At 36.0% G+C, this 18,708-nt stretch overlaps 2 protein-coding genes across 2 annotated transcripts; one reads left to right on the forward strand and one right to left on the reverse strand.

The window, feature by feature from the left end:
* Positions 1–4,831: 4,831 nt before the first annotated feature.
* Positions 4,832–14,441, forward strand: LOC146136603 (DNA replication licensing factor MCM3-like). Its single transcript, XM_083395861.1, has 18 exons — positions 4,832–4,981; positions 6,559–6,674; positions 6,842–6,964; positions 7,028–7,133; positions 7,258–7,443; positions 7,614–7,777; positions 8,223–8,433; positions 8,510–8,653; positions 8,845–8,991; positions 9,368–9,469; positions 9,857–10,031; positions 10,355–10,496; positions 10,588–10,732; positions 10,880–11,020; positions 11,314–11,420; positions 12,237–12,319; positions 13,533–13,687; positions 14,198–14,441. The coding sequence occupies exons 1-18, from the start codon at positions 4,913–4,915 to the stop codon at positions 14,321–14,323; spliced, it is 2,442 nt and encodes an 813-aa protein (XP_083251987.1). The 5' UTR covers positions 4,832–4,912; the 3' UTR covers positions 14,324–14,441.
* Positions 14,442–14,727: 286 nt separating this feature from the next.
* Positions 14,728–16,908, reverse strand: LOC146136604 (uncharacterized). Its single transcript, XM_083395862.1, has 4 exons — positions 16,746–16,908; positions 15,999–16,549; positions 15,142–15,366; positions 14,728–15,055 (listed from the first exon to the last, which is right to left on the reverse strand). Exons 1-4 carry the CDS (start codon positions 16,878–16,880, stop codon positions 14,893–14,895), a joined length of 1,074 nt encoding a protein of 357 aa, XP_083251988.1. The 5' UTR covers positions 16,881–16,908; the 3' UTR covers positions 14,728–14,892.
* Positions 16,909–18,708: the final 1,800 nt, after the last annotated feature.

Consider the following 18,708-nt stretch of genomic DNA (forward strand, 5'->3'; position numbering starts at 1 on the left):
ATCATCCAAACTTGGTATTTTCGCACAATCATGAATGCAACCCAAAATTAGTAAACTTGAAAAATTGTTTACAAATATGCAAAAGCATCACTAATTCTAAAAAAGGAGTCTTTTGAAACGGCCTATAACTTAAATATTTTACGGAAAATAGAAAACTATTTTTTTTAAAACGTACAATAGTTGATATATAGAACAATAAGTTATTTTGTGCAATAGCAAAACGACCAGTGAGTTTATGCATTATTACACGCATTCTAGCTATTTCTATGGAGATCCAATGTAACGAAAAAATGCCGTTTTTTTTAAGAGATTGAAGTACAGCTTTGAAAGCCTTCCATTATGCACTTTTCTTCTTTGCATAACCTGTTTAATATTTTGCTTTAGTTAATCGTCACATTAAACTTTTTGTAGCATCGTCGTCCTGTCTTTTGCGAGACAGAATTTTGAATTTTCAGATAAAAAAAAATGTTTTGTTTTTCGATAGGCAAAAAACAAACATACCTCGTCATTTTTAATAATATATGTCAACTAATTATTACTGCCAATTTGTCATACATTTTGTCTGCGATGTGTGCTTTGTTGCAGTGCAAAGCATGTTGCATCACACAATTAATATGATTTATTGAATTATGCTCGTTCAGTGATTCTTCATGGTAAGCGATAAAATAGAATAATTTTATTGACTAGATGAAGTAGGAATATAAAAACCCATGTAACATTTTAAACTTTTTTGTTTCGAATATATCTATTCATTTTCAAAATCTTACCGTAAAGCGTACATTTTCAGAGACCGCAGGCAAACTACTGCTCTCGGTGGATTCCGTGCGTAAATGTGCAACTGAAATATTAGGCTAAACACATCCAAAGAGGTGACCACGAAACATTTGCGCAAAGCGTAATTTGTTTGGAAATTTAAGAAGGGAAAGATTCCCCTTGAGTTGACAAAAGCAGCACAACACATAGCTTTGCGCTTTCTAGACATTTTACATTTGTACTAAATAAATAGGCAGATAAATAACTGTGGGACATGGCCCCTGAAAGTCAACATATTTCCGCTGTTGCTGCAAAAAGCTATCTATCCCAAACGTCATTCAAACACTAAGTATTCTTAGCGCAGTGTTTCCCAACCTTTTCAGTAAAACATTTTTTAATTAAACATAAGAAATCGCTGAACTTTGACGGCTATCAAAATAGCTTCACGAATATCAATGTCCGAACGATTATACTGTGTTTGGTTTAATGGTAGCAAGATTCGAAAAATAGTAGTTTCAACCAGGTTCGTAGCTACGACTGGTTCATCCGATGCACTGCGCTGGGCCCCAGGATGAGGGGACCCCGCATTGATATATTTTATTGTAAAATGAGATGTAAACCTCTTAATATTTTATGTATAATGTAGGCTTAAGCCCCTGAATGCTCCATAGTAGAGTTTGCACCAGGGCCCCAATCGGCGAAGTTACTGCCCTAAGTTCAACACTTGTTTTGCCAGAGATTGGTAGGATTGGTGTTAAGAACCAATAAAGAAGGTCTTCGTGAAAAGGACGTTGGTGAACAAAGTTGTTCAAGCAAATGAGAAAAGGATTTTTAAATGATACACCACCCTTCAAGATACCGGTACCCGAATACTTTTCATGGAAAGCGTCCCTTTAGTTTTTTGACATCATGCTGTAATTAGTCAGAACTTTTGCACAGTGGTTGAAGAAGTAATCTCAATATCAACGAAATTGACAACCTATAGGCCTATAACCAAATAATTAGACCACGCCAAATACAATTTGAAAATTTTAAGTGCCCTCACGGTTGGGTAGGCTACCACTGTTTTAGCGGTTTACCGTTCTTGACCGTTCTGGCTCACTTTCACCACTGGGTGAAGAACCCAGTGTTGTAGCTGTTTCCAGAATCGCTCTTGAAAATACAAACATATTTACTCTAAATAGAACGTAGCCTACTTTAAGTTTTTGTCAAATTTAAAAAAATTAAAGGCCGGAACTGTTGGTTTCATAAAGTCGCTTTGGTACCATATGATTGTATAATAGGAACATTCTTTTAAAAATACCCAAAATATCGATTGACGATATAAAAACGCGCATTTGTTACAAACATAAAACGAAACCCGAAAGGATTTTAACATCTAGAAGACCAGACAAGCCATATATGACTGTAGATTTAAATAAACTTTGGCAATTAATTGCGAGATCAAACGTAGACTTGCCTCGATTAACACTGAATATCATTTCTTAATAGGCAACCGGATTTAGGCCAAACAAGTGACGAAAAGAGTCTGCTTCTACGCAAATGAGGTGAACGCAATTCAAACTGAAGCTCGCTGTTGCAATTTGTTTCATATAACAAATGTTTTTTTATGTGCAAACCAGCATATATCTTTCATGTGGTGCGTTTCTTTCATATTTGTATTTTAATTCTATGCATCAAACAATGCTATAAAGTTAATAGATACGTAATATGTATTTAACTCTAATACGATGGTGTGTTGATTGCTGTTATAGAGCTTATCGTCGTGAGAAAGTTTACCAAACACCTTAAAATTATATGGTTTCTAAACTTTTGACGGCTGCGGACCAGTAAAATTGCGAAAAAATGTTTCGCTGACCTGTCACCCTTTCGAAGGCACGTTTCTTTACTGAGACACCAATGTCAAGCTAATATAATAAACAAGACTTTCAAGGAGTATAATAATAATGTACAGAGTTACTTATTATTCTAATAATGTTAGTTTGAAATTCAGAAATTTTAGGACAAATAATAATCCTTTTAGTCAAATCCTAGTAGGCCTACAAGGCACCACAATTAACTTCCATGTGGGCTGTAAAATTACCATACAAATTTGCTAAATTTTAAAGATTAATATTTTACAGTCATGTATTATTTTAGCTTGCTGCCAATTTTCTCGTGCAGTTTTTAAAAACAGACAAAACACTAGAATTAGATTTGCTAAAAAACAGCGCTACGGAGTCGGAGTAACACTAAATAAAACTACCCGAGTCCTTAGTCCGACATGCGCACCCGCATTATAAAATTTCGAAACTGATAAGGCAAGAAACTTGTAATGGGGAATTTTTCAGAGGCCTACGTCACAAAGTTACGTGTTGTTTTGACCTAAGAGAACCTATTAATTCAAAAAGTTTGTTCCGATTAAAAGACAAAAAATACTGTCGGACAAAGTATAGTGTTTTAGGTAAAACCAGAATTAGATCTTGTTATAGCACAGAATCCAGAAATTAGAACTTGTTATAGCACAGAATCCATTTACAATTTTGTTAAGAATTAAAATTTTTTACTAGTTATTTAGAATTATCTAGTTGTCCAAGTCAACCTGTCGATAACGCGATAACTTATCGTTTGCATAGGCTATAGTCTAAGCCACGGCCGTCACCAAACTGTGGCCCGCGGGCCAGCCCCGGCCAGCCAGTTTAATATTTTTTTGGCCCGTGGCATATTTCCTGAATGGTCCTCAATTGCGGTTGTAGCCTATGCCCTAGTGGGTACGGGTGATGACTTATGTTTAGGGGGACTTTTATTAAGACCCCAAGACTCCTTATTTCTAATTCCTATCAGAGGTGGATAACATCAATCCAGCACCACTTAATTTACCAGTCCGGTTTAATAGCACTCAAAAGGGCCGCACCTTGTAGCTAGGCCCGACGTCTGGCCAACAGGTTAAGCAGAAGGCACGGGGCGCTGAATACCTAGGTGAAGGAAGGGTAAAAGGCACAACGGCGGGATACAGCGACCACAATCATATTTAATATTAAGCAAAATGTTTATCCATGTTGGGGGATGCAAAACTATATACTAAATTTTGTATAAGTCTTAGTACAAATTTTGGTAATATTTTTGTTATGTTTCCTTCGTGTTATAACATTTAAGATAAATATTGTAATTTCATAGTCCGTTTGGCTCGCCAGCTTGAACTGTCTGTCAGTCACGCGAACACCAGTCCTTACTTATAGTTGTCAGGCAGAATTTATTCTGCCTGTTCTAAAAAAGTTGGGTGATCCTTGGTCTAACTAAAGCTAGTAAAAATTATGATTTGAATTGGGCCTTTAAAGCGTGAAATGCATTTTTACGGCATCTATGGTCTGAAAAAAAAAAATTAAAAATAGAACAAAACTTAAATAGGCAAAATTGGATTTTTTTTATACCAGTGGTCCCCACCTATATACACATTGTGCGTATAATGTGCCCTAGTGATATGCGCAGTACCGGTAGTACAATTTGGAAAAAGCTATTTTTCCAGCAACCGGTTACCGAACTTCGAAGTACTGAACCGGTCCATTTTTCATATATGTAACAATGAGCCGGTCCCTGAAAGTTCGGTAAGAATTAGTTTGAAACTAAGAAGTACATTCTTGTACTACGCCTTCTCACAGCGGTGAAAAACTTATGCAACGCACAATATTTGGGTTAGGGTGCAGGTTAGCGTTTGTGCGAGGGGGGTCAAGTATTATTATATTTATTATTAAATATTATTGCCTAACCTACACAAACGCTAACACGCACCCTAACCCAAATAATGTCCGTTGTGGTAGGATTCTAGACTAGACTACCTGCGGCACATAAAGTTCAAATGCACATCCTGTGTACATTTTACATTCCGTGCGTATAAATTGCACGTTTGCAAATTTGGCTCACATTTCGATAATGCACACACAATGTGCACAATTTTTTAATTTTTTTTCGCCTTCCACCTGGACTCACCCCTGATCATCAGAAAAAACTAACCCATATAAAAGAATTATTTCATGGTCCAGTAGTTTACAATATTGAATGGCGGGAAATCGTACAACTCGCGGGAAACGAGGATCGCTGTCAAAGATAAGCATTTGTTTGCCAGAGAAGTTTAAGTTTTTCTTTATAAATTGTAATAGTGTATTAAAATTTATTTCTCAATATGGACATGGATATAGATCAAGAACTAAGGGAAGCTGAACGACAGTACATGGATTTTCTAGATGATGGGGTAAGTCACTTTAATTTAGTTATTTTTGTAGTATTTTAACAAATGTTGTGTTTTCAAACTTAAGGTTAAAGTTTTTGGGCTTTTATATTTAGTACGTAGAAAGTAACGCAAAAAAAACGGTCTACAAATACCGCATACTGCAACGCACATTGTTTGGGTTGGGGTGTCCTGTCGGTAAGCGTTTGGTGTGGCGTGGGTGGTTCAAGTATTATTATGTTCATTATTAATTATAATGCAGGACCCACTCAAAATTAAACGCTAACATGCACCCTACTCAAATAATGTACGTTGCAGTATTTGTAGACCGTTTTCGGGCATTTTTTTGCATTACTTTATAGAAAGAGCCCCTAAACTTCAACCTTAAGTTTGAAAACACAACATTTGTTAAACCCTAACACAAATAATGTGTGTTGCGGTATTTGTAGACCGTTTTCAGACGTTTTTTGCGTTACTTTCTATGTACGCAATCGATGGAGCGCCAAAGTTTGCACTTAGCCTTGCTCGACAATGCGATTGCAATTCTATCTGGCCGACTGCTGACTGACATTTACTTGCCCGCGCTGTTTAGCATAAAATAAGGGCACTGGGAACAGGCCACTGTGGAAAGTATGACAAGTGTACCCGCGAGATTTTTTCAACCTTTTAAAAGTGCACCCCGAAAAAATCTGGACTACACCCGAATGTAAAACGGAATACGTTTACAGTGCAATGTGTGCAATACAAAGCGATACGGAAAATCATAAAGTGCACTCGAGGTGCACTTTTTTTACCTTTGTTGCACCCGGTCACCCGGATTTTTTTCGGTCGTGCACCCGCGAGATCTCGTCGAGATCTGTCATACTTTCCAGCAGTGGGAACAGGGCTTCAAAAACAGTTGGCGACCCCTTTTAATTTTTGCATGTTCCCTGCGGTTTTTTAAACATTACATTTCTCGTTGTTGGAAGTAATGTATTTTAAGTTTTTTTTTGCATAAGGTTTACCATTAGCATATCAAACAGAAAAAAAATGTTATCTATGTTCCCTTTTCCTATAAAAAAACTATACGACCCGTTAAACTCACTGTGCGACTTCACGACCCGTTAAACTCACTGTGCGACCTCCAATTTGGAAAGCCCAGGACTGCAATCCAACCACCTTTTTACAGTAACAAAAAGTGTTCAAAAATGAAAATGCTAGTAATAAACAATATGATTATAATATGATAATATTACTTGACCTACCCGAACCACAATGTTACCTCGCTATATTAATGCAACAAAGTATAAAGGCTAGGTGGGAAAAAGGTCTGCATGGGGATTTGCACAGTTGCACGCTCAGCTTTGGCTCAGCCGCACCTTTTATGTAAAATCTCCTTAAAATGCGCTCAGCTGTGAATGTCATTCAAACATGCAAAGTTTTCTCACTAACGGTTTTCGTTATTCTAGATACGGGAATATTTGCAGAAATTTATTACAGCCGTGCTTGTTTAAGCTACGTAACTGTATCCCCCGCGCAATTATAAAGTTGTAAATTTGGTCGGAAGTGTGCAGACAGCGGCTCAACCCATAAACGATAAATTTGTGTTTGTTTAACAACAGGTAACTGATCAAGGAGTATATGCAGAACTTGTTCGCCACATGATTGAGAAAAACCAATACAGAATTATTGTCAACATCAATGATTTGAGACGGAAAAACAACACTAGATGTCAAAAGTAAGCTTATTTACTCTAACATAGCAAAGTAGTAATTTAATGATTCTATTTATCCATCTCAATTAATCATTTTAAATCTTACAAAATGTTCTTGCCCTGAGTAAACTTTGTCCAATGTCTCAAGATTTAATATTGTAACTATTTTACACATTTATTAATAAATAAAGGATTCTGGATGGTTGCTTCGAAGAACTTGGCGCTTTTCAAAGGGCCTTGAAAAGTTATGTTGCTTCTATTGATACAGTATACGCAAAGCAGCATGAGGAATTTTTTGTTGGATTTGAGGGAAGGTATGTAGTCAGAAATTTTCTAGTTTTGAACACCTTAATTTGCATTTGTCTTGTTTTTTTAAGCTTTGGTGCAAAGCATGTAACACCACGTACCCTGACATCACATTACATTGGGAATCTGGTTTGTGTTGAAGGAATTGTTACCAAATGTTCTTTGGTCAGGCCAAAGGTACTTTATACTATCAAGTTTTAAATTGCTTGTTTGGGTAACCATAATATAACATTAAGTTGTGATGATTTTCATTATAGATAGGTTAATAGTATGATATATTGTATACATGTTTTCAATTCAGGTCGTAAGAAGTGTTCACTTTTGTCCTGCCACCAACAAGACTTTAGACAGACGATACACAGACATGACTTCTGCAACCCCTTTTCCCAGCAGTCTTGTTTATCCCACAAAAGATGAGGACAACAATCCTTTGGAAACTGAGTTTGGATTGTCAGTTTACAAAGACCACCAAACTCTTACAATTCAGGTCTTTTGACTAATAACATTTTTTTAAAGATCCATTACTGTGCTACAACTTTTTAGTTTGTATTTAATAACTACTTGTTGATGAGAAAATTTAAAAAACAAAACTAATCACTTCTTAGTGTGCAATTGAGTGATATTGGCAGTTTGAGGTGAATGTCCAATTTTTTGTAGGAAATGCCAGAAAAAGCACCAGCAGGTCAACTTCCCAGATCAGTCGATATAGTAACTGATGACGATCTTGTGGATCAATGCAAGCCAGGTGACAGAGTACAAATAATCGGAGCCTATCGATGCTTACCTGGAAAGAAAGGGGGACACACTTCTGGAGTATTTCGGTATATGATTTTGCTTTTTAAACAGATATTAATATATTATAATATGGATATCTTAAATACCTTATATAATACATAAATTTTATTTTTTGTGATTTATGTTTAATTGCCTGGTATGGATCAGTGCTTCAGTGCTACTTAACTAGGCCATAAACATGAAAGTGAGAGCCAATCAGCTAAAAATTTGTCAGACTTAGTTATTCTTTTAAGCTGACCAAATTGTGTATTAATGCAATGTTTGATTGTAATCTAATGTACAGTGAGTAGTTCATCAATGATAAAAATTGGTTTGTGACTTTCATTAAACATATATTTCTAACTGAGCTTGTCTAATTTAAGCTGTAATGGTACATGAATGACAGAAAGGGCGCTGCTAATATTTAAAAGTTTAGTTACATTAACAAAGTTTAAAATTTTGTGCTAAAAGTGAAATATGGTGCTATTACAGGACAGTGTTGATTGCAAACAATGTAAAAGCACTCAGTAAAGATGTTGAGCCCATGTTCACCGTCGAAGATGTGGCCAACATAAGAAAGTTCTCCAAGCAACGAAGTGTTGATGTATTCGATACGCTGGCTCGTTCTTTGGCACCTTCCATTCATGGCCATGAGTACATTAAAAAGGCAGTGCTTTGTATGTTGCTGGGAGGAACAGAAAAGGTAAATTATTTTGGTAAATCAACTTTATTTAAATGCTTGCTTTTAGCCTCTTGAATAAACATTGTCATTTGTGTAGATTCTTGCCAATGGAACTAGGCTTCGTGGTGACATAAATGTACTCCTCATTGGTGATCCTAGTACAGCTAAGTCGCAAATGCTGCGATATGTTTTGCATACAGCTCCAAGAGCGATAACAACAACAGGGCGCGGAACAACTGGGGTAAAAATTCTCTGCTTTACTGTAATGTTATAAACAGCTTGGCGAACTTTGTTTGGAATCTGCAATTTTTTTATTTTCATATTTTAGTCAGTAAATTTTGCATTCCTACACTAGACATTAACAACTTAATATTTTTCTGAAAAATATTGATAATTTAACTTGGTATTAACTTTGTTACAATAATTTTCAAGGTCGGTTTGACAGCAGCGGTGACTGCTGATGAGGAAAGTGGGGAAAGAAGACTAGAAGCTGGAGCAATGGTCCTTGCTGATCGCGGCGTTGTTTGCATCGACGAGTTCGACAAAATGAGTGATATTGACAGGACTGCAATTCACGAGGTGAGCCACTCAGATCCAAATTTAAAATGGAATATATTTGTGCTGACCAAAATAAAAATATTTACACCATTATATGCTTACATATAGTATAGCGTTATCGTTTACCAGCAACAAATATTTCACTAAACATTTGTAAACACACTCTGCCTTTGGAACTTAATAGTTTTTGTGAGATTAATATGTTAAATAAAGATAAAGTATTTATTTAGAATGTGAAATATTTGGCATCTTGATTTTTTGCCTAGGAAAGAACAATTTTTCTAGAAAGTAACAATTTAATTTGTATTACATTAAAACCAAAAGAAAGTGTGACTCTCTTTACAAAAGCTTCCGAAAACCTGCTTTAGGTAATTGGTATTCATGAATTTTATACCAGGTAATGGAACAGGGAAGAGTAACGGTGGCTAAAGCCGGAATTCATGCAAAGCTAAATGCGAGGTGCAGTGTCCTTGCCGCCGCTAATCCTGTTTATGGAAGAGTAAGTATGTTTTGCAATTATGACACGCTTAAAAACCTCCAGTTTCCTACACCAACTAGTGTTTTGTTATAAATGCTTCTGTAACACCTCATTTTTTCACTTGATTTCCACAATAATGAAACAAATTTGCGTACATTGATAAGTTGAGATAGGTAACTTCGTAATTTAAATTGATTATATTGTTTTTTGCAAAGTTACAATACATTGCCGCCGCCACCACTGCTCAGGTTTTGCCAAACTGCACTTAAGTCCGATAAGTTGCTCTTTTACCACAGGTTGATGATTAGTGGTTTATATGAAGGCCGCTATAGTTGCTATCGTTTTTTATATGTTAAGGTCGTTATACTACTTACTACATAGTCAAGTAAAACAATATTTTGCGTTCAGTATGACCAGTACAAACCACCTATGGAAAATATCGGGATGCAGGATTCTCTTCTCTCTCGTTTTGATCTCCTCTTCATAGTGTTGGATCAAATGGAGCCAGAAAATGACCGAAGGATCTCGGATCATGTGCTTCGCATCCACAGATACCGCTCTCCCAACGAGCAGGATGGGGACCGTAAGTTCAAAATAATCCTAAAGTAATGCAAAGATTTCCAGAAATGAACCCGAAGCACGTTAAAATTTGTGCTAATAAATAGCAACCTTTTTGTAGGACTTTTTTACTAGCACTGCGACTTTCCTGATTTCGAAATTCCGTCTTACTTATGCAGAATTAAAAGGCTTTTTTGTGTAATGAAACGTCTAAATATGAACAAGCCGAGTTCAATAATACGATTAGTGAATTAAACGTTATTTAACTAGCTACGCTTTAGTAACTTCAATTGAAAGTTACTATTATAAACTAGAATTAGAATTTAAATGATCCGTTATCCTGACCAGCGCTTCCGATCAACGTTGGAGCCGACATTCTTTCGACCAACAATCCTGATGTGGAAGACGAAGAGAAACAGGAGACACCGATATACGAGAAACACGACCACGCTTTGCACGGTGACAACACCGGAAACGTTAAGGCAACCAAGTAAGTGAATGTCCACTGCCGAATGGCCACTCTCGAAGCGTCGACCAACAAGGCATTTTTTTAAAAAAACTAAACCCAATTCTTGATGCAGGTTAGTCAGTATGGGCTTCATGAAGAAATACGTGCACGTAGCTAAGGTGATGAAACCTGTTTTGTCCCGCGAGGCTGCAAGTTGTATTGCGGAAGAATATGCCAAACTGCGTTGTCAGGACCAAGAAAATCAGGATAGAGCGAGGGTAATTGTTAAAGTCCAACTGTTTTTCTGTGACGCCTGAAATTTGCAGTTAAGTTATACAAAGCAGCGGTGTATTGACCAGGCCGTTTTTACTTTACTTTATAAATTTGTTTATTAACTAGTATGCTTGCATAATTTGTATCTATAGACGACTCCAGTTACCGCACGTACGTTGGAAACACTCATCCGACTTTCGACAGCACACGCCAAAGCTCGTATGTCTCGCACTGTGTCCCTAAGAGACGCCGAAGTTGCTATTGAACTCGTTCAGTTCGCCTATTTCCACAAGGTACGCGATTTTAGAAATCCTGCTTGTTTGGTAAACAGTATTTAGGTTAATTAACTTATGAAATAACTCAACTAATGCCTTGGTGTTTAACTGTCCATAAAATAAATTAGTACAGTTTTGTTTACTACGCGCATCGATTTATTATTGTGGAATAAATGTAAAACAACATTGTGATAGCTTTCGATTTCAATTTGTGCATAAGTTATGTCAAAGCATAAAGAGGCAGAGTCATGCCAAAAGGCCTTTTATTGAATGTTTTTAAATGGATTATTAATTTAAAAAGTGCCTTCTAGGTGGAGGAACGTGAGCGAAAGAGGAGAAGAGTCGATGCCGATGAACTTAGCGACGAAGAACTTGTGAATGGTGAAGAAGGGAGTGCGAAGAAACGACGAAAGAGGGCGTAAGTTTTAGAGCTAAAAGATGAGCCGGCGACGCGAATACTCAGACGACTGGTTTTATGGCCCATTTGAATATAACGTGGTATCGGTTTTAATTAACAAATTTTTTGATAAGAGAGTACGTGATATATAGATCATATAACCGACGAGTTGCGAGCTGTGTAAATCATATAATTCCATTATCTGCTTAAAAACAAGTTGCTTATAGTTGTTATAGAGGTCCATGGTACTACATAGAGCACATTTGAGCTGACATAGTTCTTAATTTTAAAATTGTTTTCTCTTTTTTTTATACCAGAACACTAGTCTGACTGGTACGTTGTCGCTCACTAAAATTGCTTCAACATATGGTCTTACAATTACCGTGGCTGTAAGGCGTAAGCAGTTTTTTTCGAATTAGTACGAAATCCCCACATCAATCGGTGCTGACCAATCAACACGTTGGAATATTTTTCAGCCAGTCTTAAGCAACAGAAGAACTCCTATGTAGGAAAAAGTTAAATTGTTGTTAAAAATATAAACCAAAGCAGGCCATCGATGCATTTAAAGTTTTCAATTTTAAAGCTCAAATAAAATTGCAAGTGTATCCATAAATAAATGACTTTACAACCTATTTATTATTCGTGTTACTTTAGAGTCCGCGAACGCTTAATCTTTTTATAGTCAGTGGTTTCTAATTGTTATTTGCCGAGCAATTTTGTCCCTTTAAATATTTGGTCGTGACCAAATTAATTTAAAAGATTCTTTTTTATTGCTAGCTAAGTTATTTTTAGGCAGCCAAATAATCCGCCGTGTTGTAAAACGGTAACCTTATTTAGTAAAAGATCATCGGGCGAAAATGAAGTCGGTGACCCCAATGACCCCTACAACTTCGGTTCTGCTGAAGAAGAAACGCCAGAAAGTGAGTCGCTACTCTAAAAGTGCTGTATAGATAACACCGATGTATTGCCGTAGTGTTTTGTATTGTTTTTTCTGGTTGCCTGATTATGTTAAAACTGATAACTTTGCTCATAACCCCAAAAGCATGAGCCAAACATTATTGGCGAAATGCCAAAGTTATCAAACATAGAAATGCCCAAATTGGATCCACTGAAGGCCTTTTTTTGGTCATCATTTCCTTTCAGTCTGTTAAACGTTGAAATCAAGGTCCGCGATATGCCTAGCGTTACCAAAGTTGGCAAGTTGGTTTAAGGCCATCCCATTTTAAAAGCCAGAATAACCGTTTAGATTTAGAAAGGAACCACTTTTTTAGCTATGAAAGAGAGTCAAATTTGAAATTACATAGTTAAATATGGAAGAATAAATACTTGACCCACCCAAATGTTACTAAACACCTTAACCCAAAGAATGTAAGCAATAAAAAACCCTGGACGATAATGTGGCAGGATTCTAAACCACCACTGAAATTTGTTATGGCCCGCCAAGACCTTAAGCAACTATGAAAGAAAATCTCTTCGTTAAAGATGTCGGAGGCCGATAAATAATAATTGACGACACAATTCCTTCTATTTTTTATTAACACTTAGCTCGAATAAAACAAACTTTAGCACTTGTTTGTTCGTACGTAAACTTTAACACAGCAAACATTGCGTAGTGTTTATTTTTGCTACGTAGTGTTTATTTTTGCTTGCGCACATGCTTAAAAAAAACAAGTGCGAAAAAATGCGTTTAGCGGGAACAGTGTCTCTTGGGTGTGCCGCAAGCAGGGCCAGATCATGCCATTTAATTGCCCTAAGCATTTAAGACTTTGGTGCCCTATATGTGTGATTCAAAATATAAACAAAATAAATCACACAATATATTATTCATTTTAGATGATACTTCAGATAATACTGAGTCGTCTGACCAACTAGAATTATTCCATTAAACCCTCAGGCACCATTAAAATTTGGCTATGAAAATTTATGTGGTGCTGCCAATCCCTTGGTTCCCTAAGCATGTGTTTATTTTGTTCCTCAAGTGAAAAAAGTTTGCAAAAAAAATACTCCGCTCTAATTAATTCGGTGCACGTTTAACTTTTTTGTTTGCACCAAGTCAAGATCAAATATTAATACCTATACCTTGTTTGGTTAATAATAACCCTAAATAATAATAGCTGATGTTTTTATCTTAAGTAAATACAAAGTCGCCGGCACCTCCCTCGCAAGATGATGATGTTGACGGGTCGCAGCAACCAGTTGAAGTATCGAAAGATCGACTGGAAAAATTCCGCAGCGCAGTGCACAGCAAATTTCAGGCTTCCCACAAACAAAGCCTCGCTGTGTCAGAGGTAAAATATTTCCCCGCTTTGCGTAGGGCGCTTTCGTTACAAATAAGTGTATACTTACGTGTATCATAAATCAGTCTTCTCGCGGGTAAAATACGGCCCACAGAGCGAAAATATGTGGCTCCGTGACATGAATATTCTTTGTAGTAGCTTACGGTCCATTGATGTAAAACAAGTTGATCACATAGTTCGTTTGGCACATTTTATTTGCAGAACTACTTCAAATAACTCATCTTAATTGATCGTCGTTCAGTTTAAAATGGTTCAGGTTTAGCTTTGTTTTACTACAAACATAGTGGTCAAGATTTGTGGGATTTGGTTGCCAGACTTCTTTCTCTGCCCGTTACTTCTGATCTAATGTCACAAAATTTAAAACCTTAGTAAAGTACAGTTGCATCAGTACACCTATCAAATTATGCAATGCAATATATTATCGGTTCAAGGCTCTTTAGAATTACCTTCTGGCGATTTATCACTAGTGTTTGTGCTTTAAAAAGACCACTTGATTTTTAGATAACAAGCTGGGCAAACAGTCAGATTTCGCAAAAGTTTACATCACAAGAAGTAACTAGTTGCCTGTCAAAGATGATGGATGACAATCAAGTAATGGTTTCGGATGATATTGTGTTCCTTATTTAAAACCCTAAATTTGCTTTCGCAAGATTTAAAATGAAAATATTAAATTAATAAAGAATGAACTTAAGTGTAAACTGTATAGTTTTGCTTTCAATACTTTGTATATAGTCATCATGTTGTTTCTGCCCTTTTTTTTTTAAATAAATACTGTTGTAAAATGTAGTGTTTTTAAGCAGGCAGATTCTGGTTAAAACTCATATACATGACCAAAACATAATGTGAATAAACATGAAAAACATTTACTGTAGGAACAAAGTTGCACATTTTAGCATGAAACAAACACACAGTAATCAAATCAACAGTTTGGAGTACTTTTTACAAGTGTAAGGTTTAAGTAGTACAATGCGTTACAAAAGTTTGAACAGGCAGGAATGTGTTTTACATAAAAATAAATAGACTTGAACGATTTTTTAATATTGATTCCAAATTAATAAATAAAACAGAATGTCTGCACTTACAATAGTACCTCTGTCACAAACCCCACAATAACTGCATTTTTAAGCAAATAAAATAATTTTTCTGTTTAAAATGATCAGCATTATTAGAGCACAACAACAGTTTAATTTCTCTTCCTATGTCGAAGGCATGCAAAGACTTGGGTGGACTGAGGAATTTGCATTAAACATAAGTTTAATCATTGAAACAACACAGGATGGCAAAGGGACATGCATGTCTTCAGTCAAATATCCCCAACACCAACGCACAAATTGACAGTATGCAATATACCGGTAGCGTCTGAAAGCAAAAATATTAAAATAGCCAATAAAACTCAGAAAAATTTAGCTACAAATGTTATATCGTAGACATGTAGAACTACTTACTCATAATCTTTTGTCACAGATAACTCTCCCATTTCCTGGCGATGCTGATAGTAAGCAACCTGTAGAACCCAGTGGTTAAGACACACAGCTCTAAAACCTGGATGATCAGTGATGCATTTTAATGGCGGGTTGATTTCTTTAATTCTGTGCTGAATCGCTTTGACATCTGAACAGCAAACGCACTTCTGTGGATCTTGCATTGCTTGGCACTTCGTGCAGCTGCACCTAAATTTTATATTCAAAGCATTTTGTTAGAACTGACAAAAACAAGGTCAGGGAAAATCTTTTATAGTTGTATTAACTAATCCAGAGGTAGGCACGTCTATGGTCTGTGAGACCTGTTTAAAAACTGGACACAACAGCATACACCATGCTTTTGTCTATTTTAACTATGTCTTGTGTGAATTTCTCAGCCCAAAAATGTCTATTTGAGTATAGGTAGACTTTAATTTTTTTACATAATCCTTCATCTGTCCCTGATTTAGAAAAATAAACCTACACATATTGACAATTAATTGTTAGTGGAAATTTACTAGAAGGTAACCACTTTTTTAGCTATGAAAGAGAGTCAAATTTGAAATTACATAGTTAAATATGGAAGAATAAATACTTGACCCACCCAAATGTTACTAACTAAACACCTTAACCCAAAGAATGTTAGCAATAAAAAACCCTGGACAATAATGTGGCAGGATTCTAAACCACCACTGAAATTTGTTATGGCCCACCAAGACCTTAGGCTAAGGAAAGGTTGCCAACCCTGATCTATTGCATGCCTAAAATAGGTGAGATAATAAAGCGTCCTTAAAATATAAAGATCGCTACAAGTTAAAAAAACAAATTATCAAAATGGTAACCATGTAAGGTTTTCTGAGTGATGTTCCAAGGCTGGAACAACAGGTGATTTTGGAGAGATTGGATTCTTGCGAGGTCTTCCTCGGCCTCTCTTGGGGGTAGTAACTGGTGATACATGTTTCTTTTCTTTTTTAACTGGTACAGTTTCAGTTATTTTGTTTTCAGAAGTCACTGTTTCAATGCCCTCCTCATTTTCTCTCCTGAGAGTGTCCTCCAGCCATGGTTGCATAGCAGCTAAATGTCTGCTGCTGTTGTTATGTCTCTGCAGACGGTCATGGGCTTTGCCCCACTTTGAAAAACCAGTTGATGCATAAATTGTCAGTTTTTTAGGATCTTCAGTTCCGAAGTGGCGACAGGCAAAGCAAAAGGCTTTGTCCAATGAAATTGAATATTCAAGCCAAGGAAAGCGGTCATACCAATTGGCGCAAAAAGACCGTGCTGTACGACAGGTGCCAAACACAGTTTTGGGGTAAACAGTCATTCGAGGTTGAACTGGGCCATCATCAATTGTTCTTGAAATGTCATCTGGGCATTTTCCGTCACTTTCTTCAATCTACAAAATAATAGATATTAGTGTTTACTATTGCAGAATATTTTCAATCTGAATTATAAATTCATCTCAATTAAACGATACCCTTTCACATTGAGATTACCACTGAGACTTTTTGGCTATTGTATTCAGATGGTTTACAATCTTTGTCAAAAAATGTAACAAATAAAAACCACAATTACTTGTAAATAAATCTCACATGTGATTCATCTTGGCTTTCATTTTGCTCTAAAATGTTGTTTATATCTGAAGTATTTGCATCGTTCTCAGTTAAAATCTCCAACTGTTCTGTTCCGTTTTGAGTTTCATCAATTTCAGAACAATCCACCTCCATATTACAAAATATAACACAGCACGGTAATATAAATAATCTAGATGCAAGCAAAACAAATATATATTTTCCCTTCATATACCAACACATCTCGTGCTAAGCCATATTATTAGTAAAATTGTAATCAAATCGATGCAACTCTGCACTCTTCCACCAAATGTGAATTCGGCGATTTTTTTTTAATTTGGAAAACTTTAGATTAACGTTTACCATAATTGTGTTTATTTTTATTTTGCTTTTGCATAAATCAACGAAATAAACTGTTTATAAAACAAAAAAATGCTGGAATGCATTTTTAAACAACATCTAACAAAAAATTAACTTATTTATAGAAGAATAATCTCTGTAATAAAATAATAATTTTGCGATTTAAAGTTTTAAACAAAGAAAAAAAAAAAAAAAAACTGTAACTGTAACTGTATAATTATATTGGCCGAAAATTTATTTTCGGGACACATCTTGTTTTTGCTCGAATTCTTTTATGTTTTTTTTGGTTTATTTCAGACCGTTTTACTTTTTTGTCCAGAGGTTCACAGGAAAACTATAATTTGGAGAGACTTCAAATGTCCATTCAAGATGGATGCGTATATGTAGATGATCCTTTAAGGCTTTAGAAGTCTATTTACCTAGGGGCCTTCAGCTGGGGGTAGAAATTGGAAACAAAATATGACGTCATCGTAAAATTGGTTTTAGCTTTGTACTCCTACCTAGCGGTGGCAATATTTCCTAAAAAATGGATCTGGTTAAAACGACGATTCCGCCAAGGGAGTACATTCTGCTTTGAAACGCCAGACACAAGTATGTCAATACACTACCGAAACCTAAACATCTTCCCTGCCATCGGCTGTTATCTGCAATTACGAAAACTGTCCATTATGTTTCAAAAAGCCTTTAAATATGTGTATTTTTATTTTTATCATTAATGCTTTAAGCAAACCATAATATAATCAATTCTTTGAAACGTATAACGTTACTGTAAAAAACACGTACTACGGTATGTTATTAATTCAACCCTAAAAGCTAACATTGTATAACGTTGTAACTGTATATTTCAACAGGTTAGACATGACCACCGTGCTATCTGAACTCCACTAAATCGAAACTAAACAAACTGTCATAGCATTTCAAAGTGCATACTGTCAGGTCGCTTATAGATTTATTGTACATTCACATAATTTAGCATAGCTCGCTTTCAATAAAAGAGCTTACAGCGCAGTAAAAACGGGTCTCGCAAGTAAGGCATGCATCAGTTGACTGTAGTGTTTAATCCAACAGCAGCGTGACACTATATAGCACAAGAGCGACTGCGATGGAGATTAGCTGAGTGGAATGTCGGATAGATTTGCCAGAACGGCCACGAAAGGAAATGGGTATCTAGGTGAAATATTTAACACTTTACCAGGCGAACACGCTATAATTACAAGCACAAACAGACATGCGTCGTTTCTCTACATAACCCTAGTATGATTTAGCTCGCTTTAAGGGAATCGTTGCTCAATTCTATAAGATTTACAAAAGTCAACTTTGTATCTCATGTGGCCCCTTTGTAACAAACTCTCCCATTTTGGTTTAAATGTTTAAAAAACGATTTTCAATTCAAATATTATTTTTTTAAATTTAATGTCACAATAATATGTCAATTGAGTCTTAGGATTTTAGGAAATCAGTTGGGCGCACAAACGTTTGACGTCTTTTCCGCAGCTGCAGTCTGGGGGAGTAGTTTCTACTTCGTTGTTGTGAAATGATTTTTGGTTGGCTGCATTATCTTGAAACTGATGCCTGGCCGCACTAAACAGACACCGCGTAACGCATAATAATTACTGTTTATTGT

This window comes from Ascidiella aspersa, chromosome 8 (genome assembly GCF_963924565.1).
Source record: "Ascidiella aspersa chromosome 8, kaAscAspe10.2, whole genome shotgun sequence".
Taxonomy (NCBI): domain Eukaryota; kingdom Metazoa; phylum Chordata; class Ascidiacea; order Phlebobranchia; family Ascidiidae; genus Ascidiella; species Ascidiella aspersa.